General features: G+C 41.9%; 1 protein-coding gene across 1 annotated transcript in view; it reads right to left on the reverse strand.

Annotated features, from left to right (window-relative positions):
* Positions 1-16,139, reverse strand: part of NOP58 (NOP58 ribonucleoprotein) — a 32,083-nt gene extending 15,944 nt beyond the window's left edge. Inside the window, exons 1-4 of the mRNA XM_008065191.2 lie at positions 15,875-16,139; positions 8,408-8,484; positions 4,606-4,658; positions 432-553 (exon numbers count right to left, since the gene is read on the reverse strand). Of these exons, the coding sequence (XP_008063382.1) occupies positions 432-553; positions 4,606-4,658; positions 8,408-8,484; positions 15,875-15,919 (297 nt within the window). The 5' untranslated portion in view covers positions 15,920-16,139. The remainder of the gene's footprint in view (positions 1-431; positions 554-4,605; positions 4,659-8,407; positions 8,485-15,874) is intronic.
* Between the last annotated feature and the right edge of the window lie 1,545 nt (positions 16,140-17,684).

Below are 17,684 nucleotides of genomic sequence, written 5' to 3' on the forward strand. Positions count from 1 at the left end.
CATGAGGACTTGCTGCCCAGGCGGGTCTCGAACCCGTGGGCTCAGGCAATCCACTCACCTCAGCCTCCCAAAGGCACAGGATTACAGGCTGAGCCACCGAGCCCGGCTTAATACACAGATCTTAAAAAATATAATGACCTCATGAAAGACAGAAATGTGGCTAAACGGAAATGTGGCAGGATATACAGAGGGTGCTAGTATATGTGTAGCAGGGTCAAAGCTAAGTTTTATCACTTTTTGACTGTATTTTCTACAATAAACAGTTATTACTTATACGCTTGGTTCTGCGAATCTTAGGAGAGATCAATTACCAAGTAGCTTAGAGAAGAGATCGAGTATGAGAACTTAAGACAATTTAACACAAAGGTCAGACTCTGTAGTTGGTATGCAGGGAGAGCTGACTAGCAGGCATGTAAATAAGATGACTTTACCTTTATGACCCCTCCTAGCTTAGCATCAGCTACAGCCAGAGGTTCATGGGCTTCCTTCACTATTTTCTTCAGAACTTTTTTCAGCTGCTTATTGATTTTGCCCTCCATCAGAGCCGTGAATGCTTTTCAGGAAAAAGAAAAACAGAAGAGTTAACTCTGAGGCTTATTAACTGTGAGAGCTTCTATTACGAGGCAAAACACTTGCTTTCAAAGTCTGAATTTATTGTTACTTCTTAAATGAGATGATAAATGTATAAATGTTTTGCAGAGTACATGTTCCACAATCTCATCTGATCTTCACACCCACATTTCTACTCTCGAGCCAGGGGTTAAACTATGTCCAGCACCTCCCCCGCCCCCCACTACCAGCACTTTCTCATGAATCCAGAGAATCATGAAACCTTAGAGATAATCCTTTTTGTCATTTCAGACTGATTGGCCTGATGTTCGAGACTGTGAAATACCCTAACATCATTACAAAACTGGTAAAAAAGAGCATCAGCATATGTGAGTGAAGCTCTCATCTTTGTGAATCCCCAGCACAGATGTGTCTCTAAGACAGCTGTAAACCTCCAGTAATGAGATGTACTACTGAAGGTAACCTAGTCTGTTTTGAGATTGCTTTCATTTCTGATTTCTGTCAAGTTCTAAATCTGCTACTTTATACTCTTAACCCTTCCTTGGAACTAAACTTCCACTTTCTGGATCCACATGAACTAACACCTCTTCTGATATTTATCTGAGGTACAAGTGTACCTGGCAGCTCGTGTTCAATCAGCTAGGTGCTAGCCCTTTCCTCCTGATCCCACCTACATCCATCTAAATTGCAAGTCCATTCCATTCCATCTGTCATCTGGGGTGAGGACAAAGTCACCTGTCCACCACACAGCTCTTGTAGAGGTCTCTATAATCTAAGCCAGGATTTAGGTTACTTTTGTTGAATTCTAAATTTACATTTTATGCAACATTAATTGTTGATAATCTATCTTTCTAATAAGGCTTCCTTTATTCTTTCCTTAAGAGTTTTAAAATCCTCTTTATTAAAACATTTTATTCAACTTTCTGCTTCTAATCAATCTACCATATTTTAATTTTAATCTAGTGTTACCTCTTGTTTAACATTTCTTTAAAGTAAAAACGCTTACTCTATATATACTCTCATATTGGCAAACACTTATCTTCCCTTTATAAAAAAAGTGCTCGTTAGTCGGGCACAGTGGCTCAAGCCTGTAATCCCAGTACTTTGGGAGGCTGAGGCGAGAGGATTGCTTGTTCCCACAGGTTCGAGAACAACCTTGGTAACTTGGCAAGACCCCATATCTACAATAAATAAAAAAATTAGCTGGGTGTGGTAGTGCATGCCTGTAGTTACCGCTACTTGGAAGGCTGAGGCAGAAGGATTGCCTGAGCCCAGTGGATCGATGCTGGGATGGCCATAAGCGTGTCACTGTACTCCAGTCTGAATGATGGAGTAAGACTCTGGCTCAAAAAAAAAAAAAGTGCTCATTATTGTAATATAACATGTTTTAGAGGATGGTAGCAGGGATTAAGGGAAGCTGAGTCTTTCCATCTCCTCTACTGGCCATTTCCCAGTATCCCCTAGTAGTCCTTCAACTTCACCCAAATGTAGACTGGCCCCAAATTTTCTGTGATGATTTATAAGATTTACAAGTTGAAAAATGATCAAGAATAAAAGGAAACCTCTCCATGCAAACAACGTATGTGAATGCCTGGGAGGTGACCCGAGGGTTGCCCCCAATACATATTTTTGACATCACTTCACCAGCCTCTTTTCTAAGGCTATGGGGTTTATAAAATGAACACTTGAGGCCAGGAGCGGTGGCTCAAGCCTATAATCCCAGCACTTTAGGAGGCTGAGGCAAAAGGATTGCCTGAGCCCATGGGTTTGAGACCAGCCTGGGCAACTTGGTGAGACCTTGTCACTACAATATATGAAAAAAATTAGCAAGGCGTGGTAGTGCATGCCTACAGTTCTGGCAGCTTGGAAGGTTGAGGCAGAAGGATCACCACTGCACTCCAGCCTGGGTGAGAGAGAGACTGACTTAAAAAAAAAATTACTTAAAATCTAAAGGCACTCAGTTGTGGTTCTACCATGTGAACACAGGTAGTGAAACATTAACTTCCAAAGGACTCTGTTCGCTTAATATTAAAATCTTCTATGCATGTATATGACACTAGAATCGCAGGATCTGAGTGAAGAATAGTCTCCTCCCTCACGGAGTTTAGCGTGGGGAGATATAACTTTAATTCTTACCTAGTGTGGCATTTCCCCCATTTACCTTATACATTACTTTAAAGAAAACAAAGAAGTTAGGTATGCAATTCAGAAATACTGATCAAGTCTCAAGTTTTCTTATCTGTAACACAGAGATAATATCTACCTCACAGGATTGTTTCAAGGACTAAATAACAATTATGAAGTGATACGTACAAATCTGACAATCACATGTGATCAATACATTAGCTGTTAATAGTAAAAATCTGCTCCTTGTCTGAGTAAAGGATGGACTTGGCCATTTAATACAGTTTAATTCAGACTGGTCAGAAACACCTCAAGCAGATTAAAGAGATTATATGCAAAAAAGGAATTCAGAAGAGGGCCGAAGCATGTGACAACTACAGGAGGCTGTTCCTATCAGTCTGTGTGAACAACGCCCCCTGGAGTTGAAATATAAATAATACAATCCTGCCTGGAATTACACCAAAATTCTACCCATACTTAAGGCTGTGATGAACAAAATTATCTTAAAAAAATTTCTCTAGGCTAGGCTGGGTGCGGTGGCTCATGCCTGTAATCCTAGTACTTTGGAAAGCAGAGGCAAGAGGACTGCCTGAGTCCAGGGGTTTGAGACCAGCCTGAGATACTTGGCAAGACCTCATCTCTGTAAGAAATAAAAAAATGAGTCGGGTATGGTGGTGAGCGCCTGTGGTTCCAGCTACTTAGAAAGCTGAGGCGGAAGGATCACCTGAGCCCAGCAGATTGAGGCTGCGGTGGCCGTGAACATGCCACTGCACTCTAGCCTGGGCAACAGAGTGAGACTCCAACTCAAAACAAAACAAAACAAAACAAAAACTCTCCAGGACAGCATCACCATAGTTGTGCTGAATGGCCATATAAAGTTGGAATCACCAATGGATTGCTGAAGTAGTCCTAGAACTACTGTCTATTTAAAATATAAAAAACTGGTCCCCTTGTTGGGTGTTCCTTCAGTCTATCCTTCTGCCAAGGTTAGGCCCATTAAGACTTCAGCATATTTAGTTGGAATCCCAATTCTCACACAAGAACTATACCTTTCCCTGTGGCTGAGATGATTATTTGCATCTGTCAAATTCTTGCCTAACTTTAAGCCATATATTCTTCCTTATAGTCCTTCACTTCCAAATATGCCACCAAGTAATTGGCTGATTTGTGATACAGAATTTAAGCAACTGAAAAATTCATGACCTGGATTTTATATGTGCCCTTTCTGTTTTCCCTAGCAATTAAAAAAACACTGTTAGACCTACTAAAGTCAACTGAGTTAATAAACTCTATCACTTTGTTGTCCCATAATGAGGTCTAGTTAAAGAGTATGTGAATCATACACTCCTTTAAATCTTTAAACATCATATCCCCTTCAGAGAAATAAGTTGTGCCTCTATAGTTTTTGTATTAAAATAACTCTATTAGTTTCCATACAACTTTAAGTATTGACATGTTTTTTTGAATTAAGAATGTATACCCAGGATAGCTTTAATATTATTAATATTTTTTTCAACAGTAAATACTAGCTAGTCTCAACTTTACCCCGGATTCAAATGATCAGAGAGGTGTGTACTTGACCACATTACCTTGGTCCCTTGCAGAACAGCTTTTACTGAATGTGCTTCAGCATTATGCTGCTGGTTTCCACAGGGAGATAATTTAACCACTTCTCACCTCTCCACATGAGGGAAAACCAGCCCTACGGTGAAAAAAGCTAACTCAATGTTGTCTCAGTGGTAGTGACGAACTTGAGTTTGATCATTTAAATTCAGTTCCAGTAAGAATGCATCATTGACAACATTGAATAAGGTTAACTCAGGCAACTAAAGCAAACAATTTTTTATTGAAGAAAACTGCCAAGATTTTTTTTTCTTTTTTAAAAAGCAAGCTTCTAGTTTTTTACTTTACCTGCCAATGCTTCTGCTGTATCCTGGAATTTCTCAAAATGTTTTAGCTTTACTCTAGAATTAAAAAGAATAAAAAACATGTTATGGAGGCACATTGACTCTGCAAAAACCACATAACTAGAAAAGAACTATAGGCCTGTTTCCAAAGCACACAGTAATAAAAGAACTTACCTGCCACTGGGAGTTAGGGGACAAAGACATTTTGCAAAAAACAACTCATGTTTCTAAAAGTTGGGCTAGTAATGCTTGGCCTGTTACAGAAAGTTGAAGGCTTTGGAGGAAATTTAGGTCAAAAGTTAAGATGCTAAGTTTCAACATAAGCCCTGCTGCTTAACGTTGGACAGAGATGACTTTTATAATACAACATAGAAATGACCTCCCAAAAAGAACCTGAGTCCCTTTTAGGTCAAGAATCTCATGACATTCATTAGTCTAACCAGTACAAATGCCATTGCAAAATAGCCAGGCCCAGGCCCAGTGACTCACACCTATAATCCCAGCACTTAGGGAAGCCGAGGTGAGAGGAATGCCTGAGCTCACGGGTTCAAGACCTGCCTGGGCAACATGGCCAGACATGGTGGTGCATGACTATAGTTCCAGCTACTAGGAAGGCTGAGGCAGAAGGATCGCCTGAGCCCAGTATGTCGAGGCTGCAGCGGTCGTGAGTGTGCCATTGCCCTCCAGCCTAGGCAATAGAGTGAGACTCGAACTTAAAAAAAAAAAAAAAAAAAAAAAAGCCAGGCATTCTGGTTCATGCCTGTAAACCCAGCACTTTGGGAGGCAGAGGCGAGAGAGTTGTCTGGGTCCCGGGGTTCAAGACCAGCCTGGGTAACGTGGCAAGACCTTGTCTTGACAATAAATCAAAAAACTAGCTGGGCATGGTAAGGCACGCCTGTGGTTCCAGCTACTCGGAAGGCTGAGGCAGAAAGATCATCTAAGCCCAGCCAGGTCAAGGCTGCAGTAGCCGTGAGTGTGCTACTGCACTCCAGCCTGAGACAGTGAGACTCCTACTCAAAAAAAAAAAAAAAATAGCTGGCTGGGCTTGGTGGCTCAACCTGTAATCCCAGCACTTTGGGAGGCCAAGGCAAGTGGACTGCCTGAGTCTGCGGGTTTGAGACCAGCCCAGGCAACTTGGTAAGACCTCGTCTTTATAATAAATAAAAAATTAGCCGGGCATGGTAGCACACACCTGTAGTTCTGACTACTTGGAAGGCTGAGGCAGAAGGATCTTCGGAGCCCAGCAGGTTGACGCTGGGATGGCCGTGAATGTGCTATTGCACTCCAGCCTGGGTGACAGAGTGAGACTTCAACTCAAAAAGAAAAAAAAAAAAAAAACTTACTGGCTGGCTACGGTGGCTCTTGCTTGTAATCCCAACACTTTGGGAGGCTGTGTCATAAGGATTGCTTGAATCCAGGAGTTCAAGATCCCTATACATTTGTGTGCCAGGGTAACATTTTTATGGAAAGAAACATAGTTAAGTCATTGTTGTCTCAGTGGTAGTGACGAACATTTGAGTTAAATCACTTAGATTCAGTTCCAACATGAATACATCATTGACAACAATGAATCATATTAACCCAGCAAAATATATAACCCTTTAAAAAGAAAAGCTAGTCTTCTATTTGCCTAAAATATCTTAAGCAAAGTTTTTTATCTGGTAAGGGAACATGCTGGTGTTCTCTTAAATACAAACTTAAAAATACAAAGACTTCAGAAAAAAAAAAAAAGCAATGATTTCACCTTATTCTGCCCTAACCTTACCCCATATTCACCCTTCTAAAAATTGACTTTGTTCATGTCTCTCTATACTTGTATAAACACACATATAGAAACATAGACACTGCAAAAATGGGATCACATTTAACAAATTAACCTGCAACTTGGATTTCTAAGTGTATCATGAACCTCTCTGTAAGCCCTCAAGAAAGCTTTGGACATACTATATTTATTCAACATTTCCACTACTGATAGACATTTAAGCTCTTTCACAAATTTGGGGGTTTTGTCACTACAAATGCTACAACTTCATAATTTGTTTCTCTATTTAGTATGCCATTTTGAGGAGCTTGACACTCCTTAGCAAGCTTAAGAAATCCCTTTTCTGGTTTTTATTTGCAATAGCAGATGAACTAGCAAATAACCTTTGTCATCCACAAATGTAGTCATATACAGATTCCTTCAAATCTACAAGTATCAAAAGGATCAGTCAGGTCCTTCCTAGGATACCACATTCACCAAACAGGCTATATTTCATAAGGTGGTTCACAAATGGTGCATAGCCACCTTGATTCCACCTTGAAGAGAGACTGGCTCTCTCCTACCACTCATTCCTTAAATTAGGCATCAAAGTTATACTTCTCTAACTTCTCATCAAGAGATCTTGAGGAACTCAGGTATACCTTTCTAGGATTTACTAGCTAGTTATTTTATTATACCTGAGGGAGAGAGGAAGTAGAAGTAACAGAATGAATAAATTATGAATTAACTTTAAAAACATTTGATTATCACTAACTCAGAGAAAATAAAAGTCAAACCATCAGTATTCCATGCACAGTAGTCCTCCTTATCCATGGTATCCATTCCTGTAGTTTCAGTTACCTTCTGTCAACTAAAGCCTGAAAATGCTGATGAAAAATTCCATAAACAAACAATTTCTAAGTTTTAAATTACACAGCATTCTGAACAGTGTGCTGAAATCACGTGCCATTCTGCCCAGGATGTGAACCCTCTGTCTAGTGTATCCACGCTAGACTCCCTACCCATTAGTCACTCAGGAGCTGTCTCTGTTACCAGATCGACTGTCAAGGTATCACTGTGCTTGTGTTCCAGAACCCTTATTTTAATTAATAATAGTCCCAAAGCACAATAGTAGCAACACTGGCAATTCAGATATGCCAAAGGAAGGTTCTAAGTGCTTCCTTTAGTGAAAAAGTGAAAGTTCTCAACTTAAGGAAAGAAAAAAAAAAATCACAGGCTGAGGTTGCCAAGACCTGTAGTAAGAACAGGCTGGGCATGGTGCCTCACGCCTATAATCCTAGCACTTTGGAGGCTGAGGTGAGAGGACTGCCTGAGCCTACGGGCTCGAGACCAGTCTGGGCAACTTGGTAAGACCTCCTCTACAATAAGTCAAAAAATTAGCTGGGCATGGTGGTACATGTCTGTAGTTATAGCTACCAGTGGAAGGCTGAAGCAGAAAGATCGCCTGAGTCCGGCAGGTCGAGGCTGCAGTTGCCGTGAGCCACTGCACTCCAGCCTGGGTGACAGAGTGAGACTCCAACTCAAAAACAAACAAACAAATCACCTGGGAAATTGTGAAGGAAAAGGAAATTTGTGCTAGTTTTGCTGTACATCTCAAACTGCAAGTTATAGCCACGGCACGTGGTTAAGTGCTTAGTTAATATAGAAAGGGTACTACATTTGTAGGTATAAGGCATGAATGTGTTCTGACAGCAAACATCCAATACAATCCAAGGCCTCAGGCATCACTAGGTCTTGGAACGTATTCCCTTTGGATAAGGAAGGACACTATTACACTTAATTTACAAACAATATGTGCTTTCATTCTATAAAGTAGTAATTTTGGGGTGCTGTCCAATCTAGTCTGTAGCTAATATAAATCAGTTGAGATGGCCTGTGTTCCAAGTAAAACATCTGCAATAATTAGATTCTTACCAAAATTATTCCTGAAACAGATTTCAAAACAGAAAACTATGAATGTAACAGCATATGAAAAGGGGGGAAGTGTAAAAGACAAAACAAGCCCGAAATGTTATCTGCTAAATTCTGTTTCAAGACTACTTACATTTTATTTGCTTTCTCTGGAGTTTCAAATTCTTTCCACAAACTATCAACCTCTTGAAGTTTCTTCTCATTTAGAACCTGTAATAAAAAGTTTAAATAGTTTTATTTAAATGGCACAGATTAGGATACATAGTTGCATTTTCCAAGTACAACTATATATGCAAAATAAAGGTGGTGGAAGCTATTTCTCTCACTGAAATCATGAACTAGTCTTTTTACTCAGCATAAATTTTTGGTCAAATTAATATGAATCGCCCATTTAACAACCACATGGAATTCAGATCTAGTCAGTGTCTTTGTTGAGAATCTTTCTTATTATTTAGTGACTCTCACTATGTCGGTCAGGCTGAGTGCAGTGGTTATTCAGACAGGATCACAGAGTCAGACAATCTTGAACTCCTGGCTTCAATCTCCCTGCCCCAGCCTTCTGAGTAGCAGAGACAAGAAGTACCAGGTGGGCAGGGCTGAGAATCTTTCTTTTAAAGGAGCCATTTAGCCCCTTTACGATGTATAATATACTCATAAACTTTAAAGATCTTATTTACCCACTTTCAGGAGATTACATTCTATTATTTACTGATATGATCATCCTAAGTGGCAGTCTTATGGAAAAAAAATACAAAACAAAAAAATTAGCTGGCTGGGTACGATGGCACTTTGGGAGGCTGGAGTGGGAGAATCACTTGAGGCCAGTAGTTCCAGACCAGCTTGGGCAACATAGTGAGACCTTGTCTCTACACACAAAAAAAGTATTATAGATTTCTCTAAAATGAAAATATCATCAATTATAAGACACATCTGGATGAAAGAAAGTTTAACGTGCAAGATGGCTCATGCCTGTAATCCCAGCACTTGGGGAGGCGGAGGCGAGAGGATTACTTGAGCTCAGGGGTTCGAGACAAGCCTGAGCAACATGGCGAGACCTAATCTCTACAATAAATCATAAAATTAGCCAGGCATAGTGGTGTGCACCTGTGGTTCCAGCTACCTGGAAGCCTGGGATGGATCAATTGAGCCCAGAAGGTCAAGGCTACAGTGGCCATGAGCATGAAACTACAGTCCAGACTGGGCAACAGAGTAAGATTGAATCCAAAAAAAGGGAGAAAGTTTAAAGTGTGTGTGGGGGGGGAATAGGGCACTTACAACAGTTATCAATATTCAGGTATATACTCTTATACTTTTTTGGCTGGGCATGTAATCCCAGTATATTGGGATGCTGAGGTGGGTTGGCTTGAGGCCAGGAGTTTAAGATCAGCCTGGTAAGACTTTACAATAAATCAAAAAATTAGCAGGGCATGGTAGCAGCATCTGTAGTTCCAGCTACTTGGAAGGTTGAGGTGAAAGAATTGCCTGTGCCCAGCAGGTCTCTCCAAAAAATAGAAAAATTAGCTAGATGCAGTGGCATGAACCTGTAGTCTTAACTACTCAGGAGGCTGAGGCAGGAGGATTGCTTGAGCCCAGGAGTTCTAGGCTGCAATGAGCTGATCACAGCCGGGCTCCGAGGCTCAGCCTGTAAGCCTGCGCCTTTGGGAGGCTGAGGTGAGTGGACTGCCTGAGCCCGCGGGTTCAAGATCCGCCTGGGCAGCAAGACCTCATCTCCACAATAAATCAAAAAATCAGCCAGGCGTGGCAGCACATGCCTGTAATTCCGGCTACTTGTAAGGCTTAGGCGGAAGGATCACTGGAGCCCAGCAGGTTGAGACTGCGGTGGCTGGGGGCGGCCACTGCACTCCAGTCTGGGTGACAGAGTGAGACTCCAACTCAAAAAAAAAAAAAAAGAGCTGATCATGCCATTGCACTCCAGCCTTGGCAAGGGTTAATTCTGCCTGGAAAAACATACACACACACAATTTTTTGAATGTCTATACAACATGCATACTTTTGGGAATCACACGATACACTTTTCATGGACTTAATTCTAGGTTTCAATAATCTAGATGGGCCTGGTGGCTCACGTCTATAATCCCAGCACTTTGGGAGGCTGAGGTGAGTGGACTACCTGAACCCATGAGTTCAAGACCAACCTGGGAAACATGGCGAGACCTCATCTCTAAAATAAATTAAAAAAATTAACAAGGCGTGGTGGCTCATGCCTGTAGTCTCAGTTACTTGGAAGGCTAAGGTGGAAAGATAGCCTGAGCTCAGGAGGTTGAGGCTGTGGTAGCTGTGAAGGTTCCACTGCACTCCAGCCTGGGTGACAGAGATGTCTAACAATTAGACAGAGGGATAGCTAACAATTGATGGCAGGTTAACTTAATTGGTAGAATAAAAGAATGATGTGTTAAATAGAGTGACATATAGTATGTAGAGATACAATGCATCTATTTGCATGAAAAAACCAGCTGATAAACTTAAAACTATACCTTGCTGCTAAGAACTATTTGCAAATTCATATGACAGCTGGCTTACAAATTAACACTGATGCAGTTACAGTCTAGTTATGTATTTTTTCAAGAAAAGACAATATTGCAAGTTGTACAAAACTTTAGTTTGTCAAATGAGTACTGCAAGCAAGATGACTTTAAGGATTTGTTGTGTTATTTTATTTTATTTTTATTTTTAGAGTTGGAGTCTCAGTCGCCCAGACTGGAGTGCAGTGGCCGCTCCCGGCCACCACAGCCTCAGCCTTCCGAGTAGCCGGAATTACAGGCATGCGCTACCACGCTCGGCTGATTTTTTTATTTACTGTAGAGATGAGGTTTCGCTGCCCAGGCGGGTCTCGAACCCGCGGGTTCAGGCAATCCACTCACCTCAGCCTCCCAAAGGCGTGGGATTACAGGTTGAGCCACCGAGCCCAGCTTATTTTATTTTATTATTATAAAGATGTGGGGTTCAATTCAGGGTTAGGTATACAATGTTGTGTTGTTTAAATGCAATCCCACACATGAATGAATTAGATATAGTTACAGAAATGGAAACGTTGGCAAAATTAATTAAATTGGAAAACTAAAAAAGAATCATAAGTAATGAAGCAGTAAACAACTAAAAAACAGCGTTGGCATTGAAAAGTTACAAGCTACTAACAGTTTTATTTTGTGTATCATACAAAGCTTTAGAATCCAAAGACATCCCACCAAGTCTCATGACTGCACTAAAAAGTATGTTGAAAGTTATTTTTTAAAGGAAGTTCACAGAATAGCTTCAAGTTTTTGAAATTGTTCAGAAAATGCAGCTAACCATATCCTAAGTACACTGATCGTCAAGAGAATGTGTATTAATTAGGGGATATGACTCATAAGTAAAATTCACATTTTTTCTAGTTGAAAAGCAAGTATATTTGAAGATAACATTTGGGTAACAAAATTGGCATATTTAAAAGACATTATCACCATTCTTAAACTAACGTTAGAGTAACATAGGAAATGTAATAAAATGGTGACTCATGAGCACTCAAGGTCTTCAAAGACTTTATTAATGCAAACAAAACCTTGGCTACTATGTTCCCAATTGTGCAGCAACATATTGAAGAAAACTTTGCTAAGATGATAATCTGAACAACAGAAAATCAGATATCGTTACACTTTGTTTTATTGTTTTCTCAAATTTTTAATTATTCATTTCAGACAGAAAATTAGAAATATCTGCATACAAAATCCATTTTAAGTTTTATCATTTTGGATTATGATTGAATAATTTTCATTTATAAGTAGAAACAGCGTACAGTTACTGTTAACATGAAAATCTTTAGCACTGTTATTATACTGTTTGCCCAGTTTTAAAACAAGTCTTCAAACCAGGCTCAGTGGCTCAGCCTGCAATCCCGTGCTTTGGGAGGCTGAGGTGAGTGGACTGCCTGAGCCCGCTAGTTCGAGACCCGCCTGGGCAACTTGATGAGACCTCATCTCTACAATAAATAAAAAAATTAGCCGGGTGTGGTAGTGCGCACCTGTAGTTCCAGCTACTTGGAAGGCTGAAGTGGAAGGATCACTGGAGCCCAGCACATTGACACTGGGGTGGCCATGAGCATGCTACTGCACTCCAGTCTGGGTGATGGAGTGAAACATTTTACAGGCATATACTGAAGTACTTACCTTAAAATTAAATGTCAGAGATTTTTTTCAGAAAGGTGGGAGGGGGGAGGAGTGGGAGGAGATAACACAAAACAGGTGGGTCGAAGCTTAGTGATGGGTGCATGGAGGTCATTATCTTTTCCCTGCTTGTTTTGAAATTCCTCATAGTAAAAAGCTAAAAAAAAAAAAACCACAATTCCACAGTGTGCCAGACAAGCCCAGAGCACCTTTCTTTACTCCAGACAGGAATAAATTTAGGAAAAGGTATCACCATATCAAAAAATATCTTTTGCAATTTTCACCTTTAATTGATTACTTGGGATTTTCTATGTTTTATATAAATATTTGATGCTAACTTTTAATGTTTTACTTCACCACGGACAATATGGGAAAGTATTTTATGAAACTTGAGTACAAGATGAACTGATAATTAGTAAAATGTGTTGTTCAAAAAGGAACAAGTGAATACATGCAACAAGGAGTAGTCTCAAAAGCATTATGCCAAGTGAAAAAACCAAACACAAGCTACCCTCTCCACATGATATTTCTAGAAAGACAAAATTGCACAGGCAGAAAGCTGATCAGTGGTTGCCCAGGGTGGCACTAAGCTTAAAATGGGCATGAGGACTTCTTGGGCATGAGGACTTCTAGGAAGGAAGTGCTCCAAAACTGAATTGTAGAAGTGACCGCACAATTGTATACATTTTACTAAAATATATAGCATGCAAAGTATACCCAATAAAGCTGGAAAAAATATACTGATCAGTAGTAATCAGGTTATATATGAACTTTTGGTATAAATATCAAACATTTCTTTCACCATCGCTTGAGCCTAGGAGTTAAAAGCTATAGTGAGTGGCTAGGCACGGTGGCTCAAGCCTGTAATCCCAGTACTTTGGGAGGCTGAGGCGAGAAGATTGCCTAAACCCATGGTTTGAGACCAGCCTGGGAAATTTGGCAAGAACTCATCTCTAGCATGCCCGACTAATTTTTTGATCTATTGTAGAGATGAGGTCTTGCCAAGTTGCCCAGGTTGTTCTTGAACCCCTGGGCTCACTTTGGCCTCCACCTCTCAAAGTGCTGGGATTACAGGTGTGAGCAATTCACTTTTTAGTAGCATATTTTTCTCAAAACTGCAACCATCACCACTATCTAATTCCAGAACCTTTGTGTATCTATTTTATTCAGAAATGGTCACTAATGCTATTTCCAAATAATTATAAACTATTCAATGTCAACACATTCAAGACTAACTTTAGTTATTTCTCTAACACTAGGCTACATAAACCACAATTTAACAATTTTAAACAGTACTTGCAGATAAATAACACTGAAAACTGCAACAGAACACACAAGACTTATTTTTATGTAGCAGGACATTCTTTATTAAAAATCAGTAATTCATTAAGAGATATGACTAGATACTAATTATGACCCAGGTCTAGAAATCAGAGGATTGCTAAACTAATCCCTTCCTACCATGGGAGACAACCAGGGGACAGTACAGAGTTGTTCCTCCTAACATCCAGTTAAGGACAGTATATGTTAATTTATGATAAGATTCATCCATACACACTGATTCAAAATATGACATCACATTGGCTAAGAGAATTCGGGGTATATGCAGAACTCTACACAAGAATTTAGGAGCCAAGCTGGGTGGCTCAGCCTGTAATCCCGCGCCTTGGGAGGCTGAAGTGAGTAGACTGCCTGAGCCCACGGGTTCGAGACCTGCCTAGGCAGCTTGGTGAGACCTCCTCTCTACAATAAATCAAAAAATTAGTTGGGCGTGGTAGCGCGTGCCTGTAGTTCCAGCTACTTGGAAGGCTGAGGCGGAAGGCTCGCTGGAGCCCAGCAGGTCGAGGCTGCGGTGGCCGGGAGTGGCCACTGCACTCCAGTCTGGGTGACAGAGTGAGACTCCAACTCAAAAAAAAAAAAAAAAAAGAATTTAGGTATGATTCCAAAAAGTTGGAGAAAAACGAAGTAGATATGCTCCAGAGCTCTAAAGGAGACTAAGACTAAGGCTTTTTAAATGTCCCTTAAAATCACCAATACTGCAATGACAGATTAACTCCAAAGAAAGGAAAAACAAGCAAAGTTGCCTTTTAGTTACTAATTCCTGTTTAATGGTTTTCTTAAAAAACAAGTATTTGACATATCAAAAGTAAACAGAAGTATACAAGTATTTTCAAGTGTCAGAAATGAAATTTAGAGAACTAAAAAGTGACCTGTGTACTCTTCCAGACTTTCTGCATCTACACCACAAACATTATTGGCTTTTGATTCATATATCTGGCATTTTTGCCTTATACCAACACATAAATCTAGAATATAGACGAGAATACTGTTTTTGGCTGCCATATTCACAGAGCTCAGAAGAGTACCTGGCACTTGGAAGGCACTCAATCTACTTCATTCTCACATCTCAAAAGCAACCCTGCTTTTATGAAATGGCCACTTCCAGGTTGATGTACTTAAAAGTTATTACCAAACTTCAACCAAATTTCATATTGGCATTAGCAGCCCAGATTTCTCCCCAAGCTTCAAACTTGAAATACAGAACTGGCTGGGCCTGGTGGCTCACGTCTGTATTCCCAGCACTTTGGGAGGTGGAGGCAGGGGCGAGAGGACTGCCTGAGCCCAAGGGTTCGAGACCAGCTTAGGCAACTTGGCGAGACCTCGTCTCTACAATAAATCAAAAAATTAGCCGGGTGTGATGGTGCACACCTGTAGTTCCAGCTACTTGGAAGGCTGCGGTAGAAGGATCGCCTGGGCCCAGCAGGTCGCCAGAGTGAGACTTGGACTCAAAAAAAAAAAAAGAAATACAGAACTGCCTGATTTACACCATTGCATTATCACGTCTAACAGAAAACGCAAGCCTCACACGGCCAAACTCGGAATTTAGGCCTCTTCTCCACAACCTTCTTACTCAACAACTTAAACCAAAACCCACATTCAACCAACCCATCAGCCAATATTCTCAGGTCTACCTTCAAAGTTTCTGTAATGTTTGTCTCCACACCAATCTTAGAACAAACAATTTCATCCTATCTAAATCAATGTAAAAACACCCTTGCTCCCTTTCTTACCTCCCTTTAATCTACATATACTCTCCACCATCTACATATAGTCTTCACGTTGCAAAGTAACACTGAGACAAATTACCTGATGGTCATTTCTCTGCTTAAAACATTTCGAGCATCCTGAAAATACCCAGAATAAAACCCGAGCTCCTCATAACTTGCCCAAATCCTCTTAAGGCTGAGAGGGCGCCCCGACGGCGGGGCCACGTGTTAACCGAAGCATGGAGCTCGGGGGCCTGAAGGCCTTTTCCTTTCTCTCAGAGTCCGGGGACATCAGCGGTACCCACGCGACCCTGAGCAGTTCTCTCCGTAGGCCTTCACCCTCCGCGTCTGTCCAACACCGCTTCCCCTCCCCCCAGCTCAGTCTCCCCCTACCTTAAAGATGGCGTAGCCTACAGACGTCTCAAACAGCACCAACATGGTGAGGCCGGCTCAGGACGCGCGCGGCCCGCCACGAGCTCTTATCCCACTAAAGAAAGCCCAAACCTGCGGCCCCAAGAGGCCTGTCCGGCCGCAGCGGGCAACGCACAAACGTGCTCGCCTTCCTCAACAGGGTCAGACCACGCCGCGCAAACGCTCCACGCCGCACCGCGAGTAGCGTACGCAGGAACCCGCTTCTCCTCCGCCAAGGATTCTGGGACGTCGACGTCACTTCCGACAGGATCCTGCTGTGTGTGACGTCACTTTCGAACTGTTCCCGCCGTGGGGTAGGGGCGGGCCAGAAGAGTACTGTAACGCGAGATCACTTAGGGGGTGAAACTAACCTTTCCGCTGCCTGAGCTCTAAAGAAGAGAAACTTGACATTGGCAACTTCGTTGCCCTCCTTGAAGCCCCCTTTGGAGTTTGAAATGCCGGCTGGGGCGGTCGGCCTTGAAGGAAACCTGATGTGCCGGCCTCGGGACGACCCCATGACTGTCGCTGCGTTGCCCGCCTTCCTGGCTGTCGTCTCCTCTCGCGCCGAACTGATTGTTAGGACAGATTTCTCTCACACATATGTAAGCCACTTTTGCTACATTTGCTAAAACGACTCCAGGGCGAGAACGCGTCTGGGGCCTTTCTGTTTCAGGAACTGGATTTGAACACCCCAGTTCACGAGTCTGTCTTCCAATAGGAGTAAAATGGCCTTCACTTCCCAGGCCCAGTATGCAGGTTCCCTGTAAACATTCAGAGGCAGCCTGCTCAAGATCATGAAATGCAGAATAACTTGATTTTCTCCCGCAACTCTGCAATCTGGGGTCAAGAGGAGAAATGATCCTGGGTTGAATAACAGAAAGGATGAGGGTGGAGGAAAGTCACCGATAGGGAATCTCAGGTGAAGACATGAGCATGGTTGATCACAGCCACAGCTGTCACCCAGCTGGTCAGGGGGGCCAAAGAAATCAGAGTGGCCTGGTGGGGAGGGGCTGGGCAAGTGGACGAGATAGAAACACTGTGTCTCTCTCTAGTGTGATTTAACTGCACTAGTTTCAGTGTTTTTCTGTCTAGTTTCCTTAACAAAAGTGCCATCTGCTAGAGAGTGGAGTCTGTGACTTATACTTACTTGTGTCTGCATAGGGTGTTATGTTGTGCTAGTCATGAAGTAGAATCTCATTAAATAATCTTAAAATGGTAATGAATGAAGGTCTGCAGGAAATGTTTTTCATTTTCTTTTTTTTTTTTGAGTCAGGGTCTCACTGTGTCACTCTAGACTGAATGGCAGTGGCATCACAGCCCAGGAGTTCAAGACCAGTCTAAACAACATAGCAAGACCTCGTCTCCACAAAAAAAAAAATTAAAAAATTAGTCGGGAGTGGTGATTCATGCCTATAATCCCAGCTACTTGTGAGGGAGGCTGAGGCGGAAGAATCACCTGAGCCCAGGAGGCTGAGGCTGCGATGAGCCATGATTCTGCCACTGGGCTCCAGTCTGGAAAAAAACAACAACAAATATTTGAGTGTGTACTCTGCCAGGCATTCTTACAGGCACTAAGGACATAACAGTGAAAAAACAATTAAAAATCTCCATATTAAGCTGGGCTCGGTGGCTCAGCCTGTGATCCCGCGCCTTTGGGAGGCTGAGGTGAGTGGATTGCCTGAGCCCGTGGGTTCGAGACCCGCCTGGGCAACTTGGTGAGCCCTCATCTCTACAATAAATCAAAAATTAGCTGAGCGTTGTAGTACGCGCCTATAGTTCCAGCTACTTGGAA

The sequence above is a fragment of the Carlito syrichta genome, unplaced genomic scaffold (genome assembly GCF_000164805.1).
Source record: "Carlito syrichta isolate Samal-C Ts95f unplaced genomic scaffold, Tarsius_syrichta-2.0.1 Scaffold308186, whole genome shotgun sequence".
NCBI classification, from domain to species: Eukaryota; Metazoa; Chordata; class Mammalia; order Primates; family Tarsiidae; genus Carlito; species Carlito syrichta.